At 45.9% G+C, this 24,510-nt stretch overlaps 1 protein-coding gene across 2 annotated transcripts in view; it reads right to left on the bottom strand.

Annotated features, from left to right (window-relative positions):
* The window catches only part of LOC120924718 (cytosolic phospholipase A2 gamma-like), a 553,986-nt gene that overhangs the window by 2,719 nt on the left and 526,757 nt on the right, over nucleotides 1–24,510 (bottom strand). For both annotated transcript variants that reach the window (XM_040335733.1, XM_040335734.1), the window contains 4 exons: nucleotides 19,778–19,810; nucleotides 15,894–15,989; nucleotides 9,666–9,823; nucleotides 2,431–2,602 (listed from right to left, as the gene is read on the bottom strand). In XM_040335733.1, the coding sequence (XP_040191667.1) occupies nucleotides 2,431–2,602; nucleotides 9,666–9,823; nucleotides 15,894–15,989; nucleotides 19,778–19,810 (459 nt within the window). The remainder of the gene's footprint in view (nucleotides 1–2,430; nucleotides 2,603–9,665; nucleotides 9,824–15,893; nucleotides 15,990–19,777; nucleotides 19,811–24,510) is intronic.

Below are 24,510 nucleotides of genomic sequence, written 5' to 3' on the forward strand. Positions count from 1 at the left end.
ACTAGGCCTAGCATACTCTTGATAGTCTGGCAATTATAGGGATATACAATTAATACATATATGCAATAGCTATATATGTTACAGTAGAGTGTATAGTAATGCAATAGTTACTTCAGTGTGTCTATGGGAATGATTGACCATTCTTCCAGAAGAGCATTTGTGAGGTCAGGCAGTCTCTGTTGTATTTTATTTCAAAGGTGTTCTGTGGGGTTGAGGTCAGGACTCTCTGCAGGCCAATCAAGTTCCTCCACCCCAAACTCGCTCATCCGTGTCTTTATGGGCCTTGCTTTGTGCACTGGTCCAAATCATTTGGTGGAGAGGAGATTATGGTGGGAGTTGTTTTTCAGGGGGTGGGCTTGGTCCCTTAGTTCCAGGGAAGTGGGCACCAGCATACCAAGACATTTTGGACAATTTCATGCTCCCAACTTTTTGGGAACAGTTTTGGGTTGGCCCCTTCTTGTTGCAACATGACTGCGCACCATTGCACAAAGCAAGGTCCATAAAGACATGGATGAGCAAGTTTGGAGTGGAGGAACCTTACTGTCCTGCACAACCCGATAGAACACCTTTGGGGTGAATTGGTGCCTGACCTCATAAATGCACTTCTGGAAGAATGGTTAAACATTCCCATAGACACCCTCCTAAACCTTGTGGACGGCCTTCCCAAAAGAGTTGAAGCTGTTATATCTGCAAAGGGCGGGGCCAACTCAATATTGAACCCTACGGACAAAAGCTGCAATGCCATTAAAATTCATGTGTGTGTAAAGGCAGGCGTCCCAATACTTTTGCCAATATAGTGTATATAGGTCCAAGCTGGCCCAGTGTAACTATGTAACAACATCCATATCTGGAATTTTTTAGGCCTTAAAGCGGAGGTTCACCCTTAGAGAGCACATTTTCCCCTTAGATTCCTGCTCGTTTTGTCTAGGGGAATCGGCTATTTGTTTTAAAATATGATCCATACTTACCGTTTACGAGATACATCCTCTCCGTCGCTTCCGGGTATGGGCTGCGGGAATGGGCGTTCCTTCTTGATTGACAGTCTTCCGAGAGGCTTCCGACGGTCGCATCCATCGCGTCATGATTTTCCGAAAGAAGCCGAACGTCGGTGCGCAGGCGCAGTATAGAGCCGCACCGACGTTCGGCTTCTTTCGGCTACGAGTGACGCGATGGATGCGACCGTCGGAAGCCTCTCGGAAGACTGTCAATCAAGAAGGAACGCCCGCTCCCGAAGACCCATACCCGGAAGCGACGGAAGAAGATGCATCTCGAAAACGGGTAAGTACGGCTCATATTTTAAAACAAATAGCCGATTCCCCTAGACCAAACGAGCAGGAATCTAAGGGAAAAAGGGCAGAAATTAAATAAATGGGTGAACTCCCGCTTTAACCACTTGCCGACCGCGCACCGCCGTTATACGTCCACAAGGTGGCTCGGCTGGGTGAGAGCACGTAATATGATGTCCTCTCTACCAGCCGCCACTAGGGGCCCCCCGCTCGCCCCCGACTCCCGTGCGTGTGCCCGGCGGGCGCGATCGCCGCCGGGCACATGCGATCGCTCGGTACAGAGCGGGGACCGGGAGCTGTGTGTGTAAACACACAGCTCCCGGTCCTGTCAGCGGGGCAAATGCTGATCTTCTGTTCATACAATGTATGAACAGAAGATCAGTGTTTCCCCTAGTGAGGCCACACCCCCCCACAGTAAGAACACACCCAGGCATACTTAACCCCTTCCCCGCCCCCTAGTGTTAACCCCTTCACTGCCAGTGGCATTTTTATAGTAATCCAATGCATTTTTATAGCACTGATCGCTATAAAAATGCCAATGGTCCCAAAAATGTGTCAAAAGTGTCCGAAGTGTCCGCCATAATGTCGCAGTACCGAAAAAAAAATCGCTGATCGCCGCCATTACTAGTAAAAAAAATATAATAAAAATGACATAAAAATACCCCCTATTTTGTAAACGCTATAACTTTTGCGCAAACCAATCAATAAACGCTTATTGCGATTTTTTTTTACAAAAAATATGTAGAAGAAAACGTATCGGCCTAAACTGAGGAAAAAAATGTTTATATATATTTTTGGGGGATATTTATTATAGCAAAATGTAAAAAATATTAATTTTTTTCAAAATTGTCGCTCTATTTTTGTTTATAGCGCAAAAACTAAAAACCGCAGAGGTGATCAAATACCACCAAAAGAAAGCTCTATTTGTGGGGAAAAAAGGACGCCAATTTTGTTTGGGAGCCACGTCGCACGACCGCGCAATTGTCTGTTAAAGCGACGCAGTCCCGAATCGCAAAAAGTACTCTAGTCTTTGGGCAGCAATATGGTCCGGGGGGTAAGTGGTTAACCAAATGCAAACTACAAAGAGAGTGAGACAACCCAATGAACACACGAGCCGTATTACAGGACTTCTCCGGGAACTCACCTCCACAGGTCTGGGTGTTGAACTGAGGAAAGTGCATCACATCGGGCGTCTCTTTTCCATCTCCTTCAAAGACGTAGCAGCTTTTTGTTGGAGGGAACTCATAACTTTCTTCAGGGATTTTCGGGAAGGGAATTTTGTGCCCCTCACAGTATTCAGCTGTTTTTTTCACCGTCTAGTTAAATACAGAAATAAATTATTTTAAAATGTGCCTATTGTACTCCAATATGGTACTATCTAATGTGTATTGAGAAGCTGGTATTGTAAAGAAGGCAGGATTCTCAGCAACAGAAGGAAACCAGAGAGCTCATACACTCTACCACAGTGCTACTAGACCACTACTACACTGCTACTACACCTCTACTAGACCACTACTACACTGCTACTACACCTCTACTAGACTGCTACTACACCTCTACTAGACTGCTACTAAAAAAGAACAAAAAGCGGCGCCCTCTAAGCGTAGTATGTAGTTTAATAAGGCAGACAAGCAACAGTAAATCATATGAGGGGTTACTCACAAAAGTAGAGGGAACACAGGTGTTTATATACTGGTTTCATCTGAGGATAAAGTCCGGAAAGTGTAGACTCTGCTGGGAAGATCTTTAATGCAGGCTCCAGGCAGCGTGATGGTAGATCCACACGATGATGGCCGTGGGGGGTGTCTCTGGGGGGATCCCCGGATGATATCACAGCAGTAGTACTGGGGGAGACAGAGACGCCACATTCGGCGTGGTGGAACGCAGCCGTGGAGCGCAAAGCAGTCGTACGTCACTTCCGGGTGAAGCCTCAGGGTGATGCGCGCGTTCGAGACATGCGTGTCTCTTCGTCAGGCTCTATGGGGGCCATCTTTGGTGAGGGACAGAAGAACAGCTCAGACAGAGCTGATTGGTTGGTATTACCATACCCGGAAATCAACTTAGCACGGCGGGGAATCGAAAACCAGGCAAACGAAAAATCAATAAGGACATTGTTTTTAGGAAATCTCACAGAGGGATAATATGAAAAGGGGCATAAACATACCAAACTTATAAAGTTGTAACATATTGAAAGGAACTGGGTTTAAACAATAAAGTCAATTCTATAAAACGGACTACCAATAGGGAATGTACACAAGAACCGTATGAGTAAATGCATAACCATATATAGTAGTAAAAACTCACTCATAGGACATATCAATGTATATGAAACATTAAGAAGGTGTGGGGATAAATGAAAGAAATAAGAAAAAAAGGAAAGAGAAAATTACTATAATCCAGACTTAATTTCAGAGAGGTTAAAACATCAGGATAAGATATAATAATCCAGGACTATATTGTATTTCCAATTCAAAAAGGGAATACTACGATATTATTAAAAATAATGAATGATAAGAGTATACATTGTAGAAAAATCTATTATAATATGATTATAATTATAATAATAACCAATTAATTAAAAATACATTTTTATATAGGATAAAATAATATATATATATATATATATATATATATATACACACATACATATAATAGAAATTGATAGAAATTGATAAAAATGTTGTGATAAAAATGTTGTGATAAAAAATTACTACAATAGAATATTTATTTCTAGTCCCTCGTTCAGGCCTCGGGGCGATAGACAGTCTAGGGTGAAGATCCAATAATTTTCACGTTCGCAAAGTTTTTTGTATCTCTCGGCCTGGGGGAGAGATCTGGATATGGCCTCTATGACCCAAACTCGAAGTTCTGAAGAGGATTGTTGATGGGCCTCTTTAAAGTGCCTAGCAACACTGTACTTTTCTAGGCCTTTATCAACGAAGTTCCGGTGTTCACCAAACCTCTTCCTTAATGTCCGAATGGTACGGCCCACGTAGAAGAGGCCGCAGGGGCAGGTGAGACAGTACACGACATATTCCGAGGAACATGTAAAAAAATCTGGTAGGGTATACTGCTTTCCTTTACAAATGAAGTCTTTCTGTCGATGGGTCACATGTGGACAGGTAAGACAACGGGCTTTTTTACATTGGTACATCCCTTTGATGTGGAAGAAAGTCAAAGAGGCGGTGTTATTGTTTCGTTTTTCGTTATTCTTTATTTTGCTAGGCGCTATACTTGCCTTTAGGTTTTTGGCTCTTCTATAGCTTACTATAGGGCGTTCGGCTAACGAGGTTTTCAGGTGTGGGTCTTCTTTTAGGATGGGCCAATGTTTGGCAAGGATCCTTTCCATTTGCCTGAATTGGCTATGGAATTGTGTGACAAAGCGCACTATTGGTATTGTCTCATCCTTTTTATCCTGTGTCTTATTAGCTCTAGGGGTTAATTCTGTGTGCGAATAATGTTGAAAGGCACCTTCAATAAGATCGACAGGATATCCTTTTTCAGAAAACTTGTCTTTTAATTTTTGGCCATGAGTGATATAGTCCTTATGTCTGGTACAATTGTGTTTAAGACGACAAAATTGGCTTTTAGGGATATTCTTTAGCCAACGGGGATGATGGCAGCTCCGATAATGTAAAAAGGAATTCCCAGCAGTGGGTTTTACAAAGTTTTGGGCACAGATAGTGGTATTGTCATATGAAAGCTCCAGATCTAGAAAGGCTAGGGTTTTGTCATCAGTGACTGCTGTAAAAGAAAGGCCCATGGTATTGGAGTTACAGTGTTCCAGAAACTTGGGGATTAACTCACCGGGACCATCCCAGATGATAACAATATCATCTATGTACCTACCGAAAAATACAAGGTGAGAGGCAAAAGGATTATTATACCATATGTGGTGGAGTTCCCAGTAGCCCATGGTTAAGTTTGCATAACTAGGTGCAAAATTGGCTCCCATGGCTGTTCCTTGAACCTGTATAAAGAACTCACCATCACTTTCGAAATAGTTGTGTGTGAGACAATACTTTAGCAAGTCCAATAGAAAATGGATTTGTCGGGGATTGAGCAAAGGATCTTTGTTTAGAAAATATTGGGTTGCTAGGATGCCCACTTCATGGGGTATCGAAGTATACAATGATACTACATCCAGGGAGAGCCAACGGTAAGACTTTTCCCATTGGTAAGGTTGTAGCATCTGGAGTAGGTGTGTACCATCCTTGATGTAGGAAGGAAGGTTCGCCACTAAGGGTTGTAAAAAGTGATCTATATAGATCGAAAAGTAACTAGTGACGCTTTCCATTGCTGCCACTATTGGTCTTCCTGGGGGATTGGTTAAATTTTTGTGGACTTTGGGTAAATGATAGAAGTATGGTCTTTTGTAAAAATCATGAAGTAAAAAGGCCACTTCGGTTTTTGTTACTAGGCCTTCCACTTTTGCTGCATGCCAATTTTGCACCTAGTTATGCAAACTTAACCATGGGCTACTGGGAACTCCACCACATATGGTATAATAATCCTTTTGCCTCTCACCTTGTATTTTTCGGTAGGTACATAGATGATATTGTTATCATCTGGGATGGTCCCGGTGAGTTAATCCCCAAGTTTCTGGAACACTGTAACTCCAATACCATGGGCCTTTCTTTTACAGCAGTCACTGATGACAAAACCCTAGCCTTTCTAGATCTGGAGCTTTCATATGACAATACCACTATCTGTGCCCAAAACTTTGTAAAACCCACTGCTGGGAATTCCTTTTTACATTATCGGAGCTGCCATCATCCCCGTTGGCTAAAGAATATCCCTAAAAGCCAATTTTGTCGTCTTAAACACAATTGTACCAGACATAAGGACTATATCACTCATGGCCAAAAATTAAAAGACAAGTTTTCTGAAAAAGGATATCCTGTCGATCTTATTGAAGGTGCCTTTCAACATTATTCGCACACAGAATTAACCCCTAGAGCTAATAAGACACAGGATAAAAAGGATGAGACAATACCAATAGTGCGCTTTGTCACACAATTCCATAGCCAATTCAGGCAAATGGAAAGGATCCTTGCCAAACATTGGCCCATCCTAAAAGAAGACCCACACCTGAAAACCTCGTTAGCCGAACGCCCTATAGTAAGCTATAGAAGAGCCAAAAACCTAAAGGCAAGTATAGCGCCTAGCAAAATAAAGAATAACGAAAAACGAAACAATAACACCGCCTCTTTGACTTTCTTCCACATCAAAGGGATGTACCAATGTAAAAAAGCCCGTTGTCTTACCTGTCCACATGTGACCCATCGACAGAAAGACTTCATTTGTAAAGGAAAGCAGTATACCCTACCAGATTTTTTTACATGTTCCTCGGAATATGTCGTGTACTGTCTCACCTGCCCCTGCGGCCTCTTCTACGTGGGCCGTACCATTCGGACATTAAGGAAGAGGTTTGGTGAACACCGGAACTTCGTTGATAAAGGCCTAGAAAAGTACAGTGTTGCTAGGCACTTTAAAGAGGCCCATCAACAATCCTCTTCAGAACTTCGAGTTTGGGTCATAGAGGCCATATCCAGATCTCTCCCCCAGGCCGAGAGATACAAAAAACTTTGCGAACGTGAAAATTATTGGATCTTCACCCTAGACTGTCTATCGCCCCGAGGCCTGAACGAGGGACTAGAAATAAATATTCTATTGTAGTAATTTTTTATCACAACATTTTTATCACAACATTTTTATCAATTTCTATCAATTTCTATTATATGTATGTGTGTATATATATATATATATATATATATATATATATATATATTATTTTATCCTATATAAAAATGTATTTTTAATTAATTGGTTATTATTATAATTATAATCATATTATAATAGATTTTTCTACAATGTATACTCTTATCATTCATTATTTTTAATAATATCGTAGTATTCCCTTTTTGAATTGGAAATACAATATAGTCCTGGATTATTATATCTTATCCTGATGTTTTAACCTCTCTGAAATTAAGTCTGGATTATAGTAATTTTCTCTTTCCTTTTTTTCTTATTTCTTTCATTTATCCCCACACCTTCTTAATGTTTCATATACATTGATATGTCCTATGAGTGAGTTTTTACTACTATATATGGTTATGCATTTACTCATACGGTTCTTGTGTACATTCCCTATTGGTAGTCCGTTTTATAGAATTGACTTTATTGTTTAAACCCAGTTCCTTTCAATATGTTACAACTTTATAAGTTTGGTATGTTTATGCCCCTTTTCATATTATCCCTCTGTGAGATTTCCTAAAAACAATGTCCTTATTGATTTTTCGTTTGCCTGGTTTTCGATTCCCCGCCGTGCTAAGTTGATTTCCGGGTATGGTAATACCAACCAATCAGCTCTGTCTGAGCTGTTCTTCTGTCCCTCACCAAAGATGGCCCCCATAGAGCCTGACGAAGAGACACGCATGTCTCGAACGCGCGCATCACCCTGAGGCTTCACCCGGAAGTGACGTACGACTGCTTTGCGCTCCACGGCTGCGTTCCACCACGCCGAATGTGGCGTCTCTGTCTCCCCCAGTACTACTGCTGTGATATCATCCGGGGATCCCCCCAGAGACACCCCCCACGGCCATCATCGTGTGGATCTACCATCACGCTGCCTGGAGCCTGCATTAAAGATCTTCCCAGCAGAGTCTACACTTTCCGGACTTTATCCTCAGATGAAACCAGTATATAAACACCTGTGTTCCCTCTACTTTTGTGAGTAACCCCTCATATGATTTACTGTTGCTTGTCTGCCTTATTAAACTACATACTACGCTTAGAGGGCGCCGCTTTTTGTTCTTTTTTATGTTTTCTCCAGAATTGCTTCTTCTTGACAGCTGGCAGCCCTCCAAGCAAAAGAGTATATACTTAATCAACAAACTTTTGTGCTATCGTTCCATGAATTACCCCATGGACTGAACTCTTATCACAAATATCCTAAGGACATTATTATTTTTAATAATTGTTTTTAATATAACCAATTAATTATTCCCTAATTCCTCAGTCTTTCTCTAAAGTTTCACCTTTATACTATTCCATTTCCCATACGTATATTCCCATCTCCTTCATTTCTTTTTAGTGAGCGCTTGATTCTATTTGTTTTTTGTCTGACTAGACTGCTACTACACTGCTACTACACCTCTACTAGACCACCGCTACTCCACCTCTACTAGACCACTACTACACTGCTACTACACCACTACTAGAACGCTACTACACTGCTACTAGACCGCTACTACACCTCTACTACACTGCTACTACACCACTACTAGACCGCTACTACACCTCTACTAGACCACTACTACACCACTACTATGCCTCTACTCAGGGCCGTTTAAAGGAATTTGGGAGCCCCAAGCAAAATGGGGGCCCCCAAGCACCCCCCCTGCATGCAAAGCCTACGTTAACGCTACACTAATTTTCTTTCTATTCTTACCTCCCGTTCTTCCCTGTAGGCTGCCGCTGTAGCGTGGCCATGCTCCTTTTCCCCCTGTCTCTTCCCCAGTCCCCTATCAGATAGTGTCGGGTACCGCGCGTGGTACAGGTGATTCAGTTTCCTGTTTTCCCAGCCGGACTGAAAGGAAGTGAGCACTCAGTGTGCACTTCCTGTCAGTCCGGCCGGGAACAGAAAACTGAATCTCCTGTACCGTGCGCGGTACCCAGTCAGACTGACAGGACTCCAGGTGGAAGGAAGAGGAGCTCGGCCACGCTACAGCCTGGGAAGGGGAAGTTGGGGGCCTCAGGCCAGCTCGGGGCCCCAAGCAATTGTTTGTTTTGCCTGTCCTGTAGCGACGGGCCTGCCTCTACTGCATCACTACTACAAGCATGTCCTCTATCCAGGACCAGTACAAGGGACGGATGCCCTGGGCAGATGCCCTTGGCGGAGCGATTTATTGTAGGAAGAAGGGCGCAGTGCTGGCAGTGTGCTGTTAAACTTTCTGGGCAACAAATGATTGTGACTTTCGCCAGCCACCCCTACAACACTGCAGAGCTGCGCCTGCTTGCAAAAATGTGTCGAGTGCACTCCTGCACCCCGGTACAAGCAAGGGACCCCAGCATTCCCTTCCCTGTCAGGCGGAGCTGGGGAGTAATCTCCACCCAACAGGCACAATTGATGATGACAGACGTTTTAAATACTGTAAAGAGGCAAATCCCCGCCCCCCCAAAAAATGCCGCTGTTCGAAAAAAAAAAATAAGTAATAAAAATAAGGAAGAAAAAAAAGTGATTTCATTAAATTGTAACCAAAGGAGAGAAGATTTGCTGCCCCCTTGGGCTTTCATGTCGATAACAATGTATCGTTTCATCACTTTAATTAAATTTCATATCTGTTGCATCGAATGACCATAAAATGTGATCACCTCGAATGGATCTCCCTGGCTGAAGTCAAAAGATAAAATCAGATCTACTTTGCGATGCGGAGGCAACACCAAGGGGTACGGGGTATTAATTTCCACGCCGGCGTCCACCAGACAGATGTGCTCCTGATGGAGGAGGTCGCAGTTTTCTGGGATTTTATCTGGGAAGGAAAAAAAAGTCAAAAGGTTCACTAGTGAGCACGCTATTGGTTTATCGATTTACTTTCTTTTGCAAGAAAGGTCTATCAGTCGAAAAAAAAATAAAAAAAATTGAGACAATTTTACAAACACTTTCAGATAAACTCGAATACTAAAATCTCACACAAACTTTGACATCATTTTGCAATATTTTTTAAATCTACCGCTTTTTATTAACCACTTAGCCACCGGGCCTATTTTGGCACTTCTCTCCTTCATGTAAAAATCACAATTTTTTTGCTAGAAAATTAATCAGAACTCCCCAAACATTATATATTTTTTTTAGCAGACACCCTAGGGAAAAAATGGCGGTCATTGCAACTTTTTTTGTCGCACGGTATTTGCGCAATAATTTTTTAAACACCTTTTTTGGGGAAAAAAAAACGGTTTCATGAATTAAAAAATAACAAAACAGTAAAGTAAGCCCAATTTTTTTTTGTATAATGTGAAAGATGATGTTATACCGAGTAAATAGATACCTAACATGTCATGCTTTAAAATTGGAATGGCTCCAAACTTCGTTACTTAAAAATCTCCATAGGTGACGCTTTAACATTTTTTTCAGGTTACTATTTTCGAGTTACAGAGGAGGTCTAGTGCTAGAATTGTTGCACACGCTCTAACGCATGCGACGATACCTCACATGTGGGGGTTTGAACGGCGTTTACATATGTGGGCGGGACTTGCATGCGTGTTCGCTTCTGCGCGCGAGACAACGGGGACAGGGGCGTTTTGAAAAAAAAAAGGTTTAATTTTATTTTTATTTTACTTCTTTTTTTTTATTTTTAACATTTTTTTTGATCACTTTTATTCCTATTACAAGGATAGTAAACATCCCTTGTAATAGGATTCAGTGTGACAGGTCCTCTTTATGGAGAGAGGTGGGGTCAATAAGACCTTCCCCTCCCCCCACATCTCTCCTCCAGGCTTACAAGCATGAAATCGATGGAAAAAAATTCACAGATCACATGCCGACAGCCGCGATTGCGGCTTTGTTTACTTCCGGATACCGTCGCGCCTGGGCCTCCGACGGTCATAGAGATGACTGGTGATCATCTGGTCACCAGTCATCTCTATGCTTTCCAGGCAGCGCTGGCCGATTCGCTCTCCGGGCCCCCGATGGCACGGGAGAGCCCGGAGAAGCACCGGATGGCGGCAGGAGGGGGGGACGTCCCGCTGCCTATAAGAACGATCAAGTGGCAGAACTGCCATTTTGATCATTCTTATTGCGCACAGAATCGGTGGCTGAAGATGGTGATATCTGAATGATGCCTGTAGCTGCCCCTGTCATTCAGATATCACCTCACAAAGCCGAGGACGTCATATGACGTCCTACGGAGGACAAGTGGTTAAAGCGGGAGTTCACCCAATTCCTTTTTTTTTTCTCTTTTTCCCCATAGCTTCATGCTCGTTGTGTCTAGGGGAATCCGCTATTTGTTTTAAAATATGAGCCGTATGTTCTCCGTCGGCTTCCGGGTATGGGTCTTCGGGAGCGGGCGTTCCTTCTTGATTGACAGTCTTCCGAGAGGCTTCCGACGGTCGCATCCATCGCGTCACTCGTAGCCGAAAGAAGCCGAACGTCGGTGCGGCTCTATACTGCGCCTGCGCACCAACGTTCGGCTTCTTTCGGAAAATCGTGACGCGATGGATGTGACCGTCGGAAGCCTCTCGGAAGACTGTCAATCAAGAAGGAACGCCCAGTCCCGCAGCCCATACCCGGAAGCGACGGAGAGGATGCATCTCGTAAACGGTAAGTACGGATCATATTTTAAAACAAATAGCCGATTCCCCTAGACAAAACGAGCATCCATCTAAGGGGAAAAAGTGCTCTCTGAGGGTGAACCTCCGCTTTAAGGTGAAACTTTAATTAAAAAATAAATAAATAAAAGATTGTGAACAGGCGGTCTTTTTAATTGCTTTTATGTGATCGTAATACATTTTTGTTTCCTTTCTGGGAAAAAAAAAATACACATTACGGCCATCAGGTGGCGCTAATGACGATAAAGGGACTACACACATTGGAGAAAATACAGTGGCCCAGATTCAAGAAGCTATTGCGCCCGCGCAACCATAGGTTGCGCGGCGCAATAGCTGTTTTGCTCCCGCGTAGCGAATGCCCCTGATTCAGGAACATCGCTACGCGGACTGCAGCCTAGGATATGACAGACATAAGCCTCCTTATGCCTTCATATCTCAGGCTGCATTCTTGCGTTGTCCGCTAGGGGGCGCGGCCATTGTGATCGGCGTATAGTATGCAAATTGCATACTACCACCGATTCACAAAAGTTGCGTGTGCCCTGCGCACGCAAAGTACGGAGTTTCCGTACGGCGACTTTAGCGCAAGGTTGCTACTGCTATAGCAGGGGCAATAGAAATAAAAAATCTCGCGCCAAAAAATATATAACTAAAACAAGATATGTGAATATAAAATAGCTGCTCCCCAAACCAATTCAAATAAGAATAAATTCAAATAAGAATGAACATATGGGAAAGAAATATTAAATAGGGGGCGCTGATATTAAAAATAAATAAAATAAGAAGTGGCAGTAAAGTGCCTGTGCTAACGATACAAGAGGTTTTTTTGAAAAACCAGTGTAAACATAAATTGGGTATAGATATCTACCACATATGTGCCAAAAAACAAGTGAATAAAGTGCATGTGCAATTTATAAACAGGTAAAAAATGTATGAACCTTCAATGAAAAACACACAGAAAAAGACTTTAACATATGTGCACTAGACGATGTATATGTTAAATAATCATATATGTGCAATAATAGAGACCCTAGCAAAATGACATTCTATGGTATAGATAGAATTAGTAGTCATTGGAGGGGGACGCATCTTACCCGGGCGGTGTCCCAAAATGAGACCCAGTGGCTGCACCGTCTGAGGACCATGCGGCCACTGGGTCTCAATATCGAACTTGATCTCAATTGTTTTCTGAACAACGATTGATCAATTAGGTGTCTTTCATTAATTAATTATTTTATTTTTATTTATATTCTTATGTTTCTTAATACCTTGTTTTGCATTTTTAAAAGTTTTTGCACTTCCCTTTTTGCACTTTGATACCTATTTGCATTTATTGCAAATAACAAGATTTTTATTGGTTTGGTTTCCATATATAGATCTCTATGTATGGAATTTTTTATATGGGTTTTTTATATGGGTTTAATATATATCCTTTGGTGTATAATTTTTTGTATGTATTATGGATCATCCCTTTGGCTTGGTTTTAATGCCTTTTCCTTGTGACAGGCACTATACACAATTTCATCAATTGCCTGTTGCCTACTATGTAACTTTTATTGCCATTGTATCTAAAGGTATATCTAACTGTCATTACCGGAGTATTTATCGATCATTTAGTCTTGGTATTGTACTTATTGTTTGAATATTTCCTGCCAGTGCATTTTTGTACAATGTTTTTGGTTGCCAAGCAACCGAGACTGAGGCTTTCTATGGCACGTTACTATCTATCGCTAATTGACAGACCTATTTAATCTGGTCTTGTGTGTGGTTCTGTGCGCTTCCTGATGACGGATTACTGAAACGTACGTCGAGGCGACACGCAGACCACGCACAGCTTCCTGTCCAGCTGGTTCTCGGCTTCTGCTTGGTGGAACGCACGCCGCAGAACACCCCAGCGCGGACATTCCTCTCCTCGGAACAGGTCTTCAGGATCGGTACCTTCTGATTTTAGCCCAAAGCCTCAGTGCCGGGATGTGGGCACTTGCCAAGTAAGCCTCCACTCGTCACCTGCTTTGTTTTAAAGGTTTTTTAATAAATGATAATATGCTATGGCGGCATCTCTCTGTTTTGTATCTTTTATGACGTTCTACTAAGCTGACCCGTAGGAAATTCAGATTATCCACCATCTGTCCAGGGTGACAGCAAAGCCTATTTGATCTTTTTTTAGTTAAAAAGATCAACTTCATGCGGTAAGGGACCATCCTTTATGCACATTTGGGTGATAGGATTGGTGAAGGTGTAACCCCTACTTCTCTGCAACTTACCACACAAAGTAGTAAAGAATAAGAAATTTATGGACTCATATCACTTATGATTTTGGACTTTTTTTCTTGAGACTTTTCACTGGTTTTATTTTATTTTTTGTGTATTTTTCACAAATCACTATTAGTGTTTGGACTTTTGAGCTTTTGTTTTCGTTCTTTTGCTCTTAAACCCCAGGCTGAGTTTTCTCCCTTTTCTCTTTTTTTGGGGGACTCAGTGCACATATATGATTATTTAACATATACATCGTCTAGTGCACATATGTTAAAGTCTTTTTCTGTGTGTTTTTCATTGAAGGTTCATACATTTTTTACCTGTTTATAAATTGCACATGCACTTTATTCACTTGTTTTTTGGCACATATGTGGTAGATATCTATACCCAATTTATGTTTACACTGGTTTTTCAAAAAAACCTCTTGTATCGTTAGCACAGGCACTTTACTGCCACTTCTTATTTTATTTATTTTTAATATCAGCGCCCCCTATTTAATATTTCTTTCCCATATAGTAGGGGCAGCCAATGCTAAAGTATAGCCGCCCTTCCCGCTCGTGAAATTTAAATTTCACGTCGTTTACGTAAGTGATTCGTGAATGGCGCTGGACGCCATTCACGTTCACTTAGAAGCAAATAACGTCCTTGCGACGTCATTTGCCGCAATGCACGTCGGGAAAGTTTCCTGACGGAGCATGCGCTGTTCGCTCGGCGCGGGAGCGCGCCTAATTTAAATGATTCCCGCCCCCGGCGGGATCATTTACATTAGGCGCCCTTACGCCGGGCTATTTAGCATAGCGCCCGCGCAATTTACGGAGCTACTGCTCCGTGAATCGCGAGCATATCAAAATATTTGCGTGGGCGCAGAGCAAAAATCGTTGCCCTTTGCCCACGCAAATTTTGCGCGGATCTACCTGAATCTGGCCCAGTGATTTTTTTATTGCTAGTAGAGGACACTCCTTACTGAACAGCAGTAGCACTAATATAGGTAGATTTGGAACAGTCAATGGTTCACGGCTGGGGACCATGATGAAGGAGGAGTACAAATAAAAGCAGACTGGATTAGTCCATGGTTCACAGCTGGGGACCATGAAGAAGGAGAAGTACAAATAACGTCAGACTGGATTAGTCCATGGTTCATGGCTGGGGACCATGAAGAAGGAGGAGTACAAATAAAAGCAGACTGGATTAGTCCATGGTTCACAGCTGGGGACCATGAAGAAGGAGAAGTACAAATAATGTCAGACTGGATTAGTCCATGGTTCATGGCTGGGGACCATGAAGAAGGAGGAGTACAAATAAAAGCAGACTGGATTAGTCCATGGTTCACGGCTGGGGACCATGAAGAAGGAGAAGTACAAATAAAAGCAGACTGGATTAGTCCATGGTTCACGGCTGGGGACCATGAAGAAGGAGGAGTACAACTAAAGGCAGACTGGATTAGTCCATGGTTCACAGCTGGGGACCATGAAGAAGGAGGAGTACAAGTAAAGGCAGACTGGATTAGTCCATGGTTCACGGCTGGGGACCATGAAGAAGGAGGAGTACAACTAAAGGCAGACTGGATTAGTCCATGGTTCACAGCTGGGGACCATGAAGAAGGAGGAGTACAAATAAAGGCAGACTGGATTAGTCCATGGTTCACAGCTGGGGACCATGAAGAAGGAGGAGTACAAGTGAAGGCAGACAGGATTAGTCCATGGTTCACAGCTGGGGACCATGAAGAAGGAGGAGTACAAATAAAGGCAGACTGGATTAGTCCATGGTTCACAGCTGGGGACCATGAAGAAGGAGGAGTACAAGTAAAGGCAGACTGGATTAGTCCATGGTTCACAGCTGGGGACCATGAAGAAGGAGGAGTACAAGTAAAGGCAGACTGGATTAGTCCATGGTTCACAGCTGGGGACCATGAAGAAGGAGGAGTACAAGTAAAGGCAGACTGGATTAGTCCATGGTTCACTATCTGGTTGTCAATCATTTTTTTTTTCTTTGTTCCAATGTCACACACACTGTATTGCTCACGTTTGCATTGGTAGAGGAAATTGTTTGTCGTTCCCCATTCCCACTGTGCCAGACAAGATACGATGTTCTTCATCACTACAGTATTTCCATAGACATCTAGAGAAGAGAAAAACATTTGACTTGAGGCGGCAAACCGCGACCGTTGTCGGACAAGACTAAATATTTGCTGTATGAAAAATATCGCACGTGATCCTCATGTACAGGGAGTGCATAATTATTAGGCAAGTTGTATTTTTGAGGATTCATTTTATTATTGAACAACAACCATGTTCTCAATGAACCCCAAAAACTCATTAATATCAAAGCTGAATATTTTTAGAAGTAGTTTTTAGTTTGTTTTTAGTTTTAGCTATTTTAGGGGGATATCTGTGTGTGCAGGTGACTACTATTACTGTGCAGAATTATTAGGCAACTTAACAAAAAAAAATATATACCCATTTCAATTATTTATTTTTACCAGTGAAACCAATATAACATCTCAACATTCACAAATATACATTTCTGACATTCAAAAAGAAAACAAAAACAAATCAGTGACCAATATAGCCACCTTTCTTTGCAAGGACACTCAAAAGCCTGCCATCCATGGATTCTGTCAGTGTTTTGACCTGTTCACCATCAACATTGCGTGCAGCAGCAACCACAGCCTCCCAGACACTGTTCAGAGAGGTGTACTGTTTTCCCTCCTTGTAAATCTCACATTTGATGATGGACCACAGGTTCTCAATGGGGTTCAGATCAGGTGAACAAGGAGGCCATGTCATTAGTTTTTCTTCTTTTATACCCTTTCTTGCCAGCCACGCTGTGGAGTACTTGGACACGTGTGATGGAGCATTGTCCTGCATGAAAATCATGTTTTTCTTGAAGGATGCAGACTTCTACCTGTACCACTGCTTGAAGAAGGTGTCTTCCAGAAACTGGCAGTAGGACTGGGAGTTGAGCTTGACTCCATCCTCAATCCAAAAAGGCCCCACAAGCTCATTTTTGATGATACCAGCCCAAACCAGTACTCCACCTCCACCTTGCTGGCGTCTGAGTCGGACTGGAGCTCTCTGCCCTTTACCAATCCAGCCACGGGCCCATCCATCTGGCCCATCAAGACTCACTCTCATTTCATCAGTCCATAAAACCTTAGAAAAATCAGTCTTGAGATATTTCTTGGCCCAGTCTTGACGTTTCAGCTTGTGTGTCTTGTTCAGTGGTGGTCGTCTTTCAGCCTTTCTTACCTTGGCCATGTCTCTGGGTATTGCACACCTTGTGCTTTTGGGCACTCCAGTGATGTTGCAGCTCTGAAATATGGCCAAACTGGTGGCAAGTGGCATCTTGGCAGCTGCACGCTTGACTTTTCTCAGTTCATGGGCAGTTATTTTGCGCCTTTGTTTTTCCACACGTTTCTTTTGTTTGATGATCACGCTTCAGAAGCTTTGCAATTTTAAGAGTGCTGCATCCCTCTGCTAGATATCTCTCTATTTTGGACTTTTCAGAGTCTGTCAAGTCCTTCTTTTGGCCCATTTTGCCAAAGGAAAGGAAATTGACTAATAATTATGCACACCTGATATAGAGTGTTGATGTCATTAGACCACACCCCTTCTCATTACAGAGATGCACATTACCTAATATGCCTAATCTGTAGTAGGCTTTCGAGCCTATACAGCTTGGAGTAAGACAACATGCATAAAGAGGATGATGTGGTCCAAATACTCATTTGCCTAATAATTCTGCACTCCCTGTATATGGACCCCCCCCCCAAATACTTTACTGGGCAACCCACCACCCCCCCCCCAAATACTTTACTGGGCAGCCCATCCCCACCACCCCCCCCAAATACCTTACTGACCAGCCCATCCCCACCCCCCAAATACTTTACTGGGCAGCCCATCCCCCCCAAATACCTTACTGGGCAGCCCACCCCCAAATACCTTACTGGGCAGCCCACCCCCCCTAAATACCTTACTGGGCAGCCCACCCCCATTCCCCCCCCCCCAAATACCTTACTGGGCAGCCCACCCCCACCCCCCCCAATACCTTACTGGGCAGCCCACCCCCACCCCCATCATACCTTACTGGGCAGCCCATCCCCATCCCCATCCTCCCCAAATACCTTACTGAGCAGCCCACCCCCAAATACCTTACTGGGCAGCCCATCCCCCCAAATACCTTACTGGGCAGCCCACCCCCAAATACCTTACTGGGCAGCCCCCCCCCCACATTTACAATGTGGAGATAATGTCCAGTATGTTGAGGAAAGTTGGGAAATAGCGCTGGACCCCGTAGAGTTATCGCTCTCTGATGCCGCTACAAGCGCTTTGTGACGACCTGTAATGGGGGGTCATGGAGGTCCGGGGGGGGGGGGAGTGGGATGTGCGGCAGGTGATGGTGGTGGAAGATTGACACTCACTGTTACCTCACCGCTCAAGAAGAGTTTGAAGATCCCGATATATTTATTATTTGATTTCACCGGATAATGTGACAGAATTTTGAGTTTGGACTTTTCATGTATATTGTTTATATTGTCGCTTCTCTGATGAGATCGCTTTTCATACATTTGCACTTCAAACCACTTAAGGACCGCCCAACGCCGATATACGTCGGCAGAATGGCACGGCTGGGCACAGGCACGTACAGGTACGTCGCCTTTAAGAGCCCAGCTGTGGGTGGCACGCGCACGCGACCTGGTCCGAAGCTCTGTGACCGCGCCCGCGGGACCTGCGGACCCGATCGCCGCCGGTGTCCCAGGATCGGTCCCCGGACCTGAAGAACGGAGAGAGCTGTGTGTAAACAAACCTTGCCCGTTGTATATGTACTGTGGCGCTGTCATTGATTGTCTGTTTCCTGATATAGGGAACGACATTCACTGATGTCACACGTCCAGCCCCGCTCCCTACAGTTAGAAACACAGATGAGGTCACACTTAACCCCTTCAGCGCCCCCTAGTGGTTAACTCCCAAACTGCAACTGTCATTTTCGCAGTAATCAGTGCATTTTTATAGCATTTTTTGCTGTGAAAATGACAATGGTCCCAAAAATGTGTCAAAATTGTCCGATGTGTCCGCCATAATGTCGCAGTCACCAAAAAAAAATCGCTGATCGCCTCCATTAGTAGTAAAAAAAAGATATTAATAAAAATGCAATAAAACTATCCCCTATTTTGTAAACGCTATAAATTTTGCGCACACCAATCAGTAAACGCTTTTTGCGATTTTTTTTTTGCCAAAAATAGGTAGAAGAATACGTATCGGCCTAAACTGAGGAAAAAAAAAATGTTCTTATATATTTTTGGGGGATATTTATTATAGCAAAAAGGAAAAAATATAGGTTTTTTTTTCAAAATTGTCGCTCTATTTTTGTTTATAGCGCAAAAAAAAAAAAAAAAAGAGGGGATCAAATACCACCAAAAGAAAGCTCTTTTTGTGGGGAAAAAAGGACGCCAATTTTGTTTGGGAGCCACGTCGCACGACCGCGCAATTGTCACTTAAAGCGACGCAGTGCCGAATCGCAAAAAGGGGCCTGGTCCTTTACCTGCGTAATGGTCCGGGGGGCTGAAGTGGTTAAAGCGTTCCTGGGGACGTGATAACTTCCCAACGCTTTTTGGATTGACTTGGTGGGCGTGTCCTGGAGGTCGGTTGTTTCGTTGGGATGGTGGAATTTCCTTCTCTGATGAGATCGCTTTTCATACATTTCCACTTCAATTATTAGGGGGCGTGGCTTGTATCGATTTGTTTCTTCATTTATCTTTTCACATTGTTATTATCACTAATCTATTTCTGTAATTGTTCCACTTTGCGCTGGTTTTGCGGCACCCCACCCCCACTTAATATCACTTCATCTCATCAATTGTACCCCCTCCCCCACCCCTCCCCCCTCCCCTCCCCCACATTACATACCTTTGAAAAATTCAGGCCAGGATTTAGAAATTTCTAGAAAAAGGAAAAGAAGATGAGATCAGAATCACCCCGAATGTCAGACAGATCTCTGCAGATCTGTGATTGGAGGGAACATTTATCACATCCCCTATGAAGAACGATCAAATGTTACCCCCCCCCCCATTACATACCTGAGTCACCCCCCCACCATTACATACCTGAGTCACCCCCCCACCATTACATACCTGGGTCACCCCCCCACCATTACATACCTGGGTCACCCCCCCACCATTACATACCTGGGTCACCCCCCCTCCACCATTACATACCTGAGTCACCCCCCCCACCATTACATACCTGAGTCACCCCCCCTCCACCATTACATACCTGAGTCACCCCCCCCCACCATTACATATCTGAGTCACCCCCCCCCACCATTACATATCTGAGTCACCGCCCCCCCCACCATTACATACCTGAGTCACCCCCCCCCACCATTACATATCTGAGTCACCGCCCCCCCCACCATTACATACCTGAGTCACCTCCCCCACCATTACATACCTGAGTCACCCCCCCCACCATTACATACCTGGGTCACCCCCCCCCACCATTACATACCTGAGTCACCCCCCCCACCATTACATACCTGAGTCACCCCCCCCACCATTACATACCTGAGTCACCGCCCCCACCATTACATACCTGAGTCACACCCCCCCCACCATTACATACCTGAGTCACCCCCCCCCCACCATTACATACCTGAGTCACCCCCCCCCACCATTACATACCTGAGTCACCCCCCCCCCCACCATTACATACCTGAGTCACCTCCCCCACCATTACATACCTGAGTCACCCCCCCCCCCCACCATTACATACCTGAGTCACCCCCCCCCCACCATTACATACCTGAGTCACCCCCCCCACCATTACATACCTGAGTCACCTCCCCCACCATTACATACCTGAGTCACCGCCCCCCCCACCATTACATACCTGAGTCACCTCCCCCACCATTACATACCTGAGTCACCCCCCCCACCATTACATACCTGGGTCACCCCCCCCACCATTACATACCTGAGTCACCCCCCCCACCATTACATACCTGAGTCACCCCCCCCACCATTACATACCTGAGTCACCGCCCCCACCATTACATACCTGAGTCACACCCCCCCCACCATTACATACCTGAGTCACACCCCCCCCCACCATTACATACCTGAGTCACCCCCCCCCCCACCATTACATACCTGAGTCACCCCCCCCCCCCACCATTACATACCTGAGTCACCTCCCCCACCATTACATACCTGAGTCACCCCCCCCCCCCACCATTACATACCTGAGTCACCCCCCCCCCCACCATTACATACCTGAGTCACCCCCCCCCCCACCATTACATACCTGAGTCACCTCCCCCACCATTACATACCTGAGTCACCCCCCCCACCATTACATACCTGAGTCACCCCCCCACCATTACATACCTGAGTCACCCCCCCACCATTACATACCTGAGTCACCCCCCCCACCATTACATACCTGAGTCACCCCCCCCCACCATTACATACCTGAGTCACCTCCCCCCACCATTACATACCTGAGTCACCTCCCCCTCCACCATTACATACCTGTGTCACTCCCCCACCATTACATACCTGAGTCACCCCCCCCCCCACCATTACATACCTGTGTCACTCCCCCACCATTACATACCTGAGTCACCGCCCCCACCATTACATACCTGAGTCACCCCCCCCACCATTACATACCTGAGTCACCTCCCCCCACCATTACATACCTGAGTCACCCCCCCCACCATTACATACCTGAGTCACCCCCCCCCACCATTACATACCTGAGTCACCCCCCCCACCATTACATACCTGAGTCACCCCCCCCCACCATTACATACCTGAGTCACCCCCCCCTCCACCATTACATACCTGAGTCACCCCCCCCACCATTACATACCTGAGTCACCCCCCCACCATTACATACCTGAGTCACCCCCCCCACCATTACATACCTGAGTCACCCCCCCCCCCACCATTACATTCCTGAGTCACCCCCCCACCATTACATACCTGAGTCACCCCCACCCCACCGATACATACCTGAGTCACCCCCCCCACCATTACATACCTGAGTCACCCCCCCACCATTACATACCTGAGTCACCCCCCCCCACCATTACATACCTGAGTCACCCCCCCCCCACCATTACATACCTGAGTCACCCCCCCCACCATTACATACCTGAGTCACCCCCCCCACCATTACCTACCTGAGTCACCCCCCCCACCATTACATACCTGAGTCACCCCCCCCACCATTACATACCTGAGTCACCCCCCCCCACCATTACATACCTGAGTCACCCCCCCCACCATTACATACCTGAGTCACCCCCCCCACCATTACATACCTGAGTCACCCCCCCCCACCATTACATACCTGAGTCACCCCCCCCACCATTACATACCTGAGTCACCCCCCCCACCATTACATACCTGAGTCACCCCCCCCCACCATTACATACCTGAGTCACCCCCCCCCACCATTACATACCTGAGTCACCCCCACCACCATTACATACCTGAGTCACCCCCCCCACCATTACATACCTGAGTCACCCCCCCCCACCATTACATTCCTGAGTCACCCCCCCACCATTACATACCTGAGTCACCCCCCCCCACCATTACATACCTGAGTCACCCCCCCCCCCCCCCACCATTACATACCTGAGTCACCCCCCCACCATTACATACCTGAGTCACCGCCCCCCCACCATTACATACCTGAGTCACCGCCCCCCCACCATTACATACCTGAGTCACCCCGCCCACAATTACATATCTGAGTCACCCCCCCCCCCACCATTACATTCCTGAGTCACCCCCCCCCCCCACCATTACATACCTGAGTCACCCCCCCCACCATTACATTCCTGAGTCACCCCCCCACCATTACATACCTGAGTCACCCCCCCCCCCCATTACATACCTGAGTCACCCCCCACCATTACATACCTGAGTCACCCCCCCCCCCCCCACCATTACATACCTGAGTCACCCCCCCACCATTACATACCTGAGTCACCGCCCCCCCACCATTACATACCTGAGTCACCCCGCCCACAATTACATATCTGAGTCACCCCCCCACCATTACATACCTGAGTCACCCCCCCACCATTACATTCCTGAGTCACCCCCCCACCATTACATACCTGAGTCACCCCCCCACCATTACATACCTGAGTCACCCCCCCCCCATTACATACCTGAGTCACCCCCCCCCACCATTACATACCTGAGTCACCCCCCCCCCCCACCATTACATACCTGAGTCACCCCCCCCCCACCATTACATACCTGAGTCACCCCCCCCCCACCATTACATACCTGAGTCACCCCCCCCCCCCATTACATACCTGAGTCACCCCCCCACCATTACATACCTGAGTCACCCCCCCACCATTACATACCTGAGTCACCCCCCCCCACCATTACATTCCTGAGTCGCCCCACCACCATTACATACCTGAGTCACCCCCCCCCACCATTACATACCTGAGTCACCCCCCCCCACCATTACATTCCTGAGTCGCCCCCCCACCATTACATACCTGAGTCACCCCCCCCACCATTACATACCTGAGTCACCCCCCCCCCACCATTACATACCTGAGTCACCCCCCCCCACCATTACATACCTGAGTCACCCCCCCACCATTACATACCTGAGTCACCCCCCCACCATTACATACCTGAGTCACCCCCCCACCATTACATACCTGAGTCACCCCCCCCACCATTACATACCTGAGTCACCCCCCCACCATTACATACCTGAGTCACCCCCCCACCATTACATACCTGAGTCACCCCCCCCACCATTACATACCTGAGTCACCCCCCCCACCATTACATACCTGAGTCACCCCCCCACCATTACATACCTGAGTCACCCCCCCACCATTACATACCTGAGTCCCCCCCCCCACCATTACATACCTGAGTCACCCCCCCACCATTACATACCTGAGTCACCCCCCCCCACCATTACATACCTGAGTCACCTCCCCCCACCATTACATACCTGAGTCACCCCCCCCACCATTACATACCTGAGTCACCCCCCCCCACCATTACATACCTGAGTCACCCCCCCACCATTACATACCTGAGTCACCCCCCCCACCATTACATACCTGAGTCACCCCCCCCACCATTACATACCTGAGTCACCCCCCCACCATTACATACCTGAGTCACCCCCCCCCACCATTACATACCTGAGTCACCCCCCCACCATTACATACCTGAGTCACCCCCCCACCATTACATACCTGAGTCACCCCCCCACCATTACATACCTGAGTCACCCCCCCCACCATTACATACCTGAGTCACCCCCCCACCATTACATACCTGAGTCACCCCCCCCACCATTACATACCTGAGTCACCCCCCCCCCACCATTACATACCTGAGTCACCCCCCCCCCCATTACATACCTGAGTCACCCCCCCACCATTACATACCTGAGTCACCCCCCCACCATTACATACCTGAGTCACCCCCCCACCACCATTACATACCTGAGTCACCCCCCCCCCACCATTACATACCTGAGTCACCCCCCCCACCATTACATACCTGAGTCAACCCCCCCCCACCATTACATACCTGAGTCACCCCCCCCACCATTACATACCTGAGTCACCCCCCCCA

This window comes from Rana temporaria, chromosome 1 (genome assembly GCF_905171775.1).
Source record: "Rana temporaria chromosome 1, aRanTem1.1, whole genome shotgun sequence".
Lineage (NCBI taxonomy): Eukaryota > Metazoa > Chordata > Amphibia > Anura > Ranidae > Rana > Rana temporaria.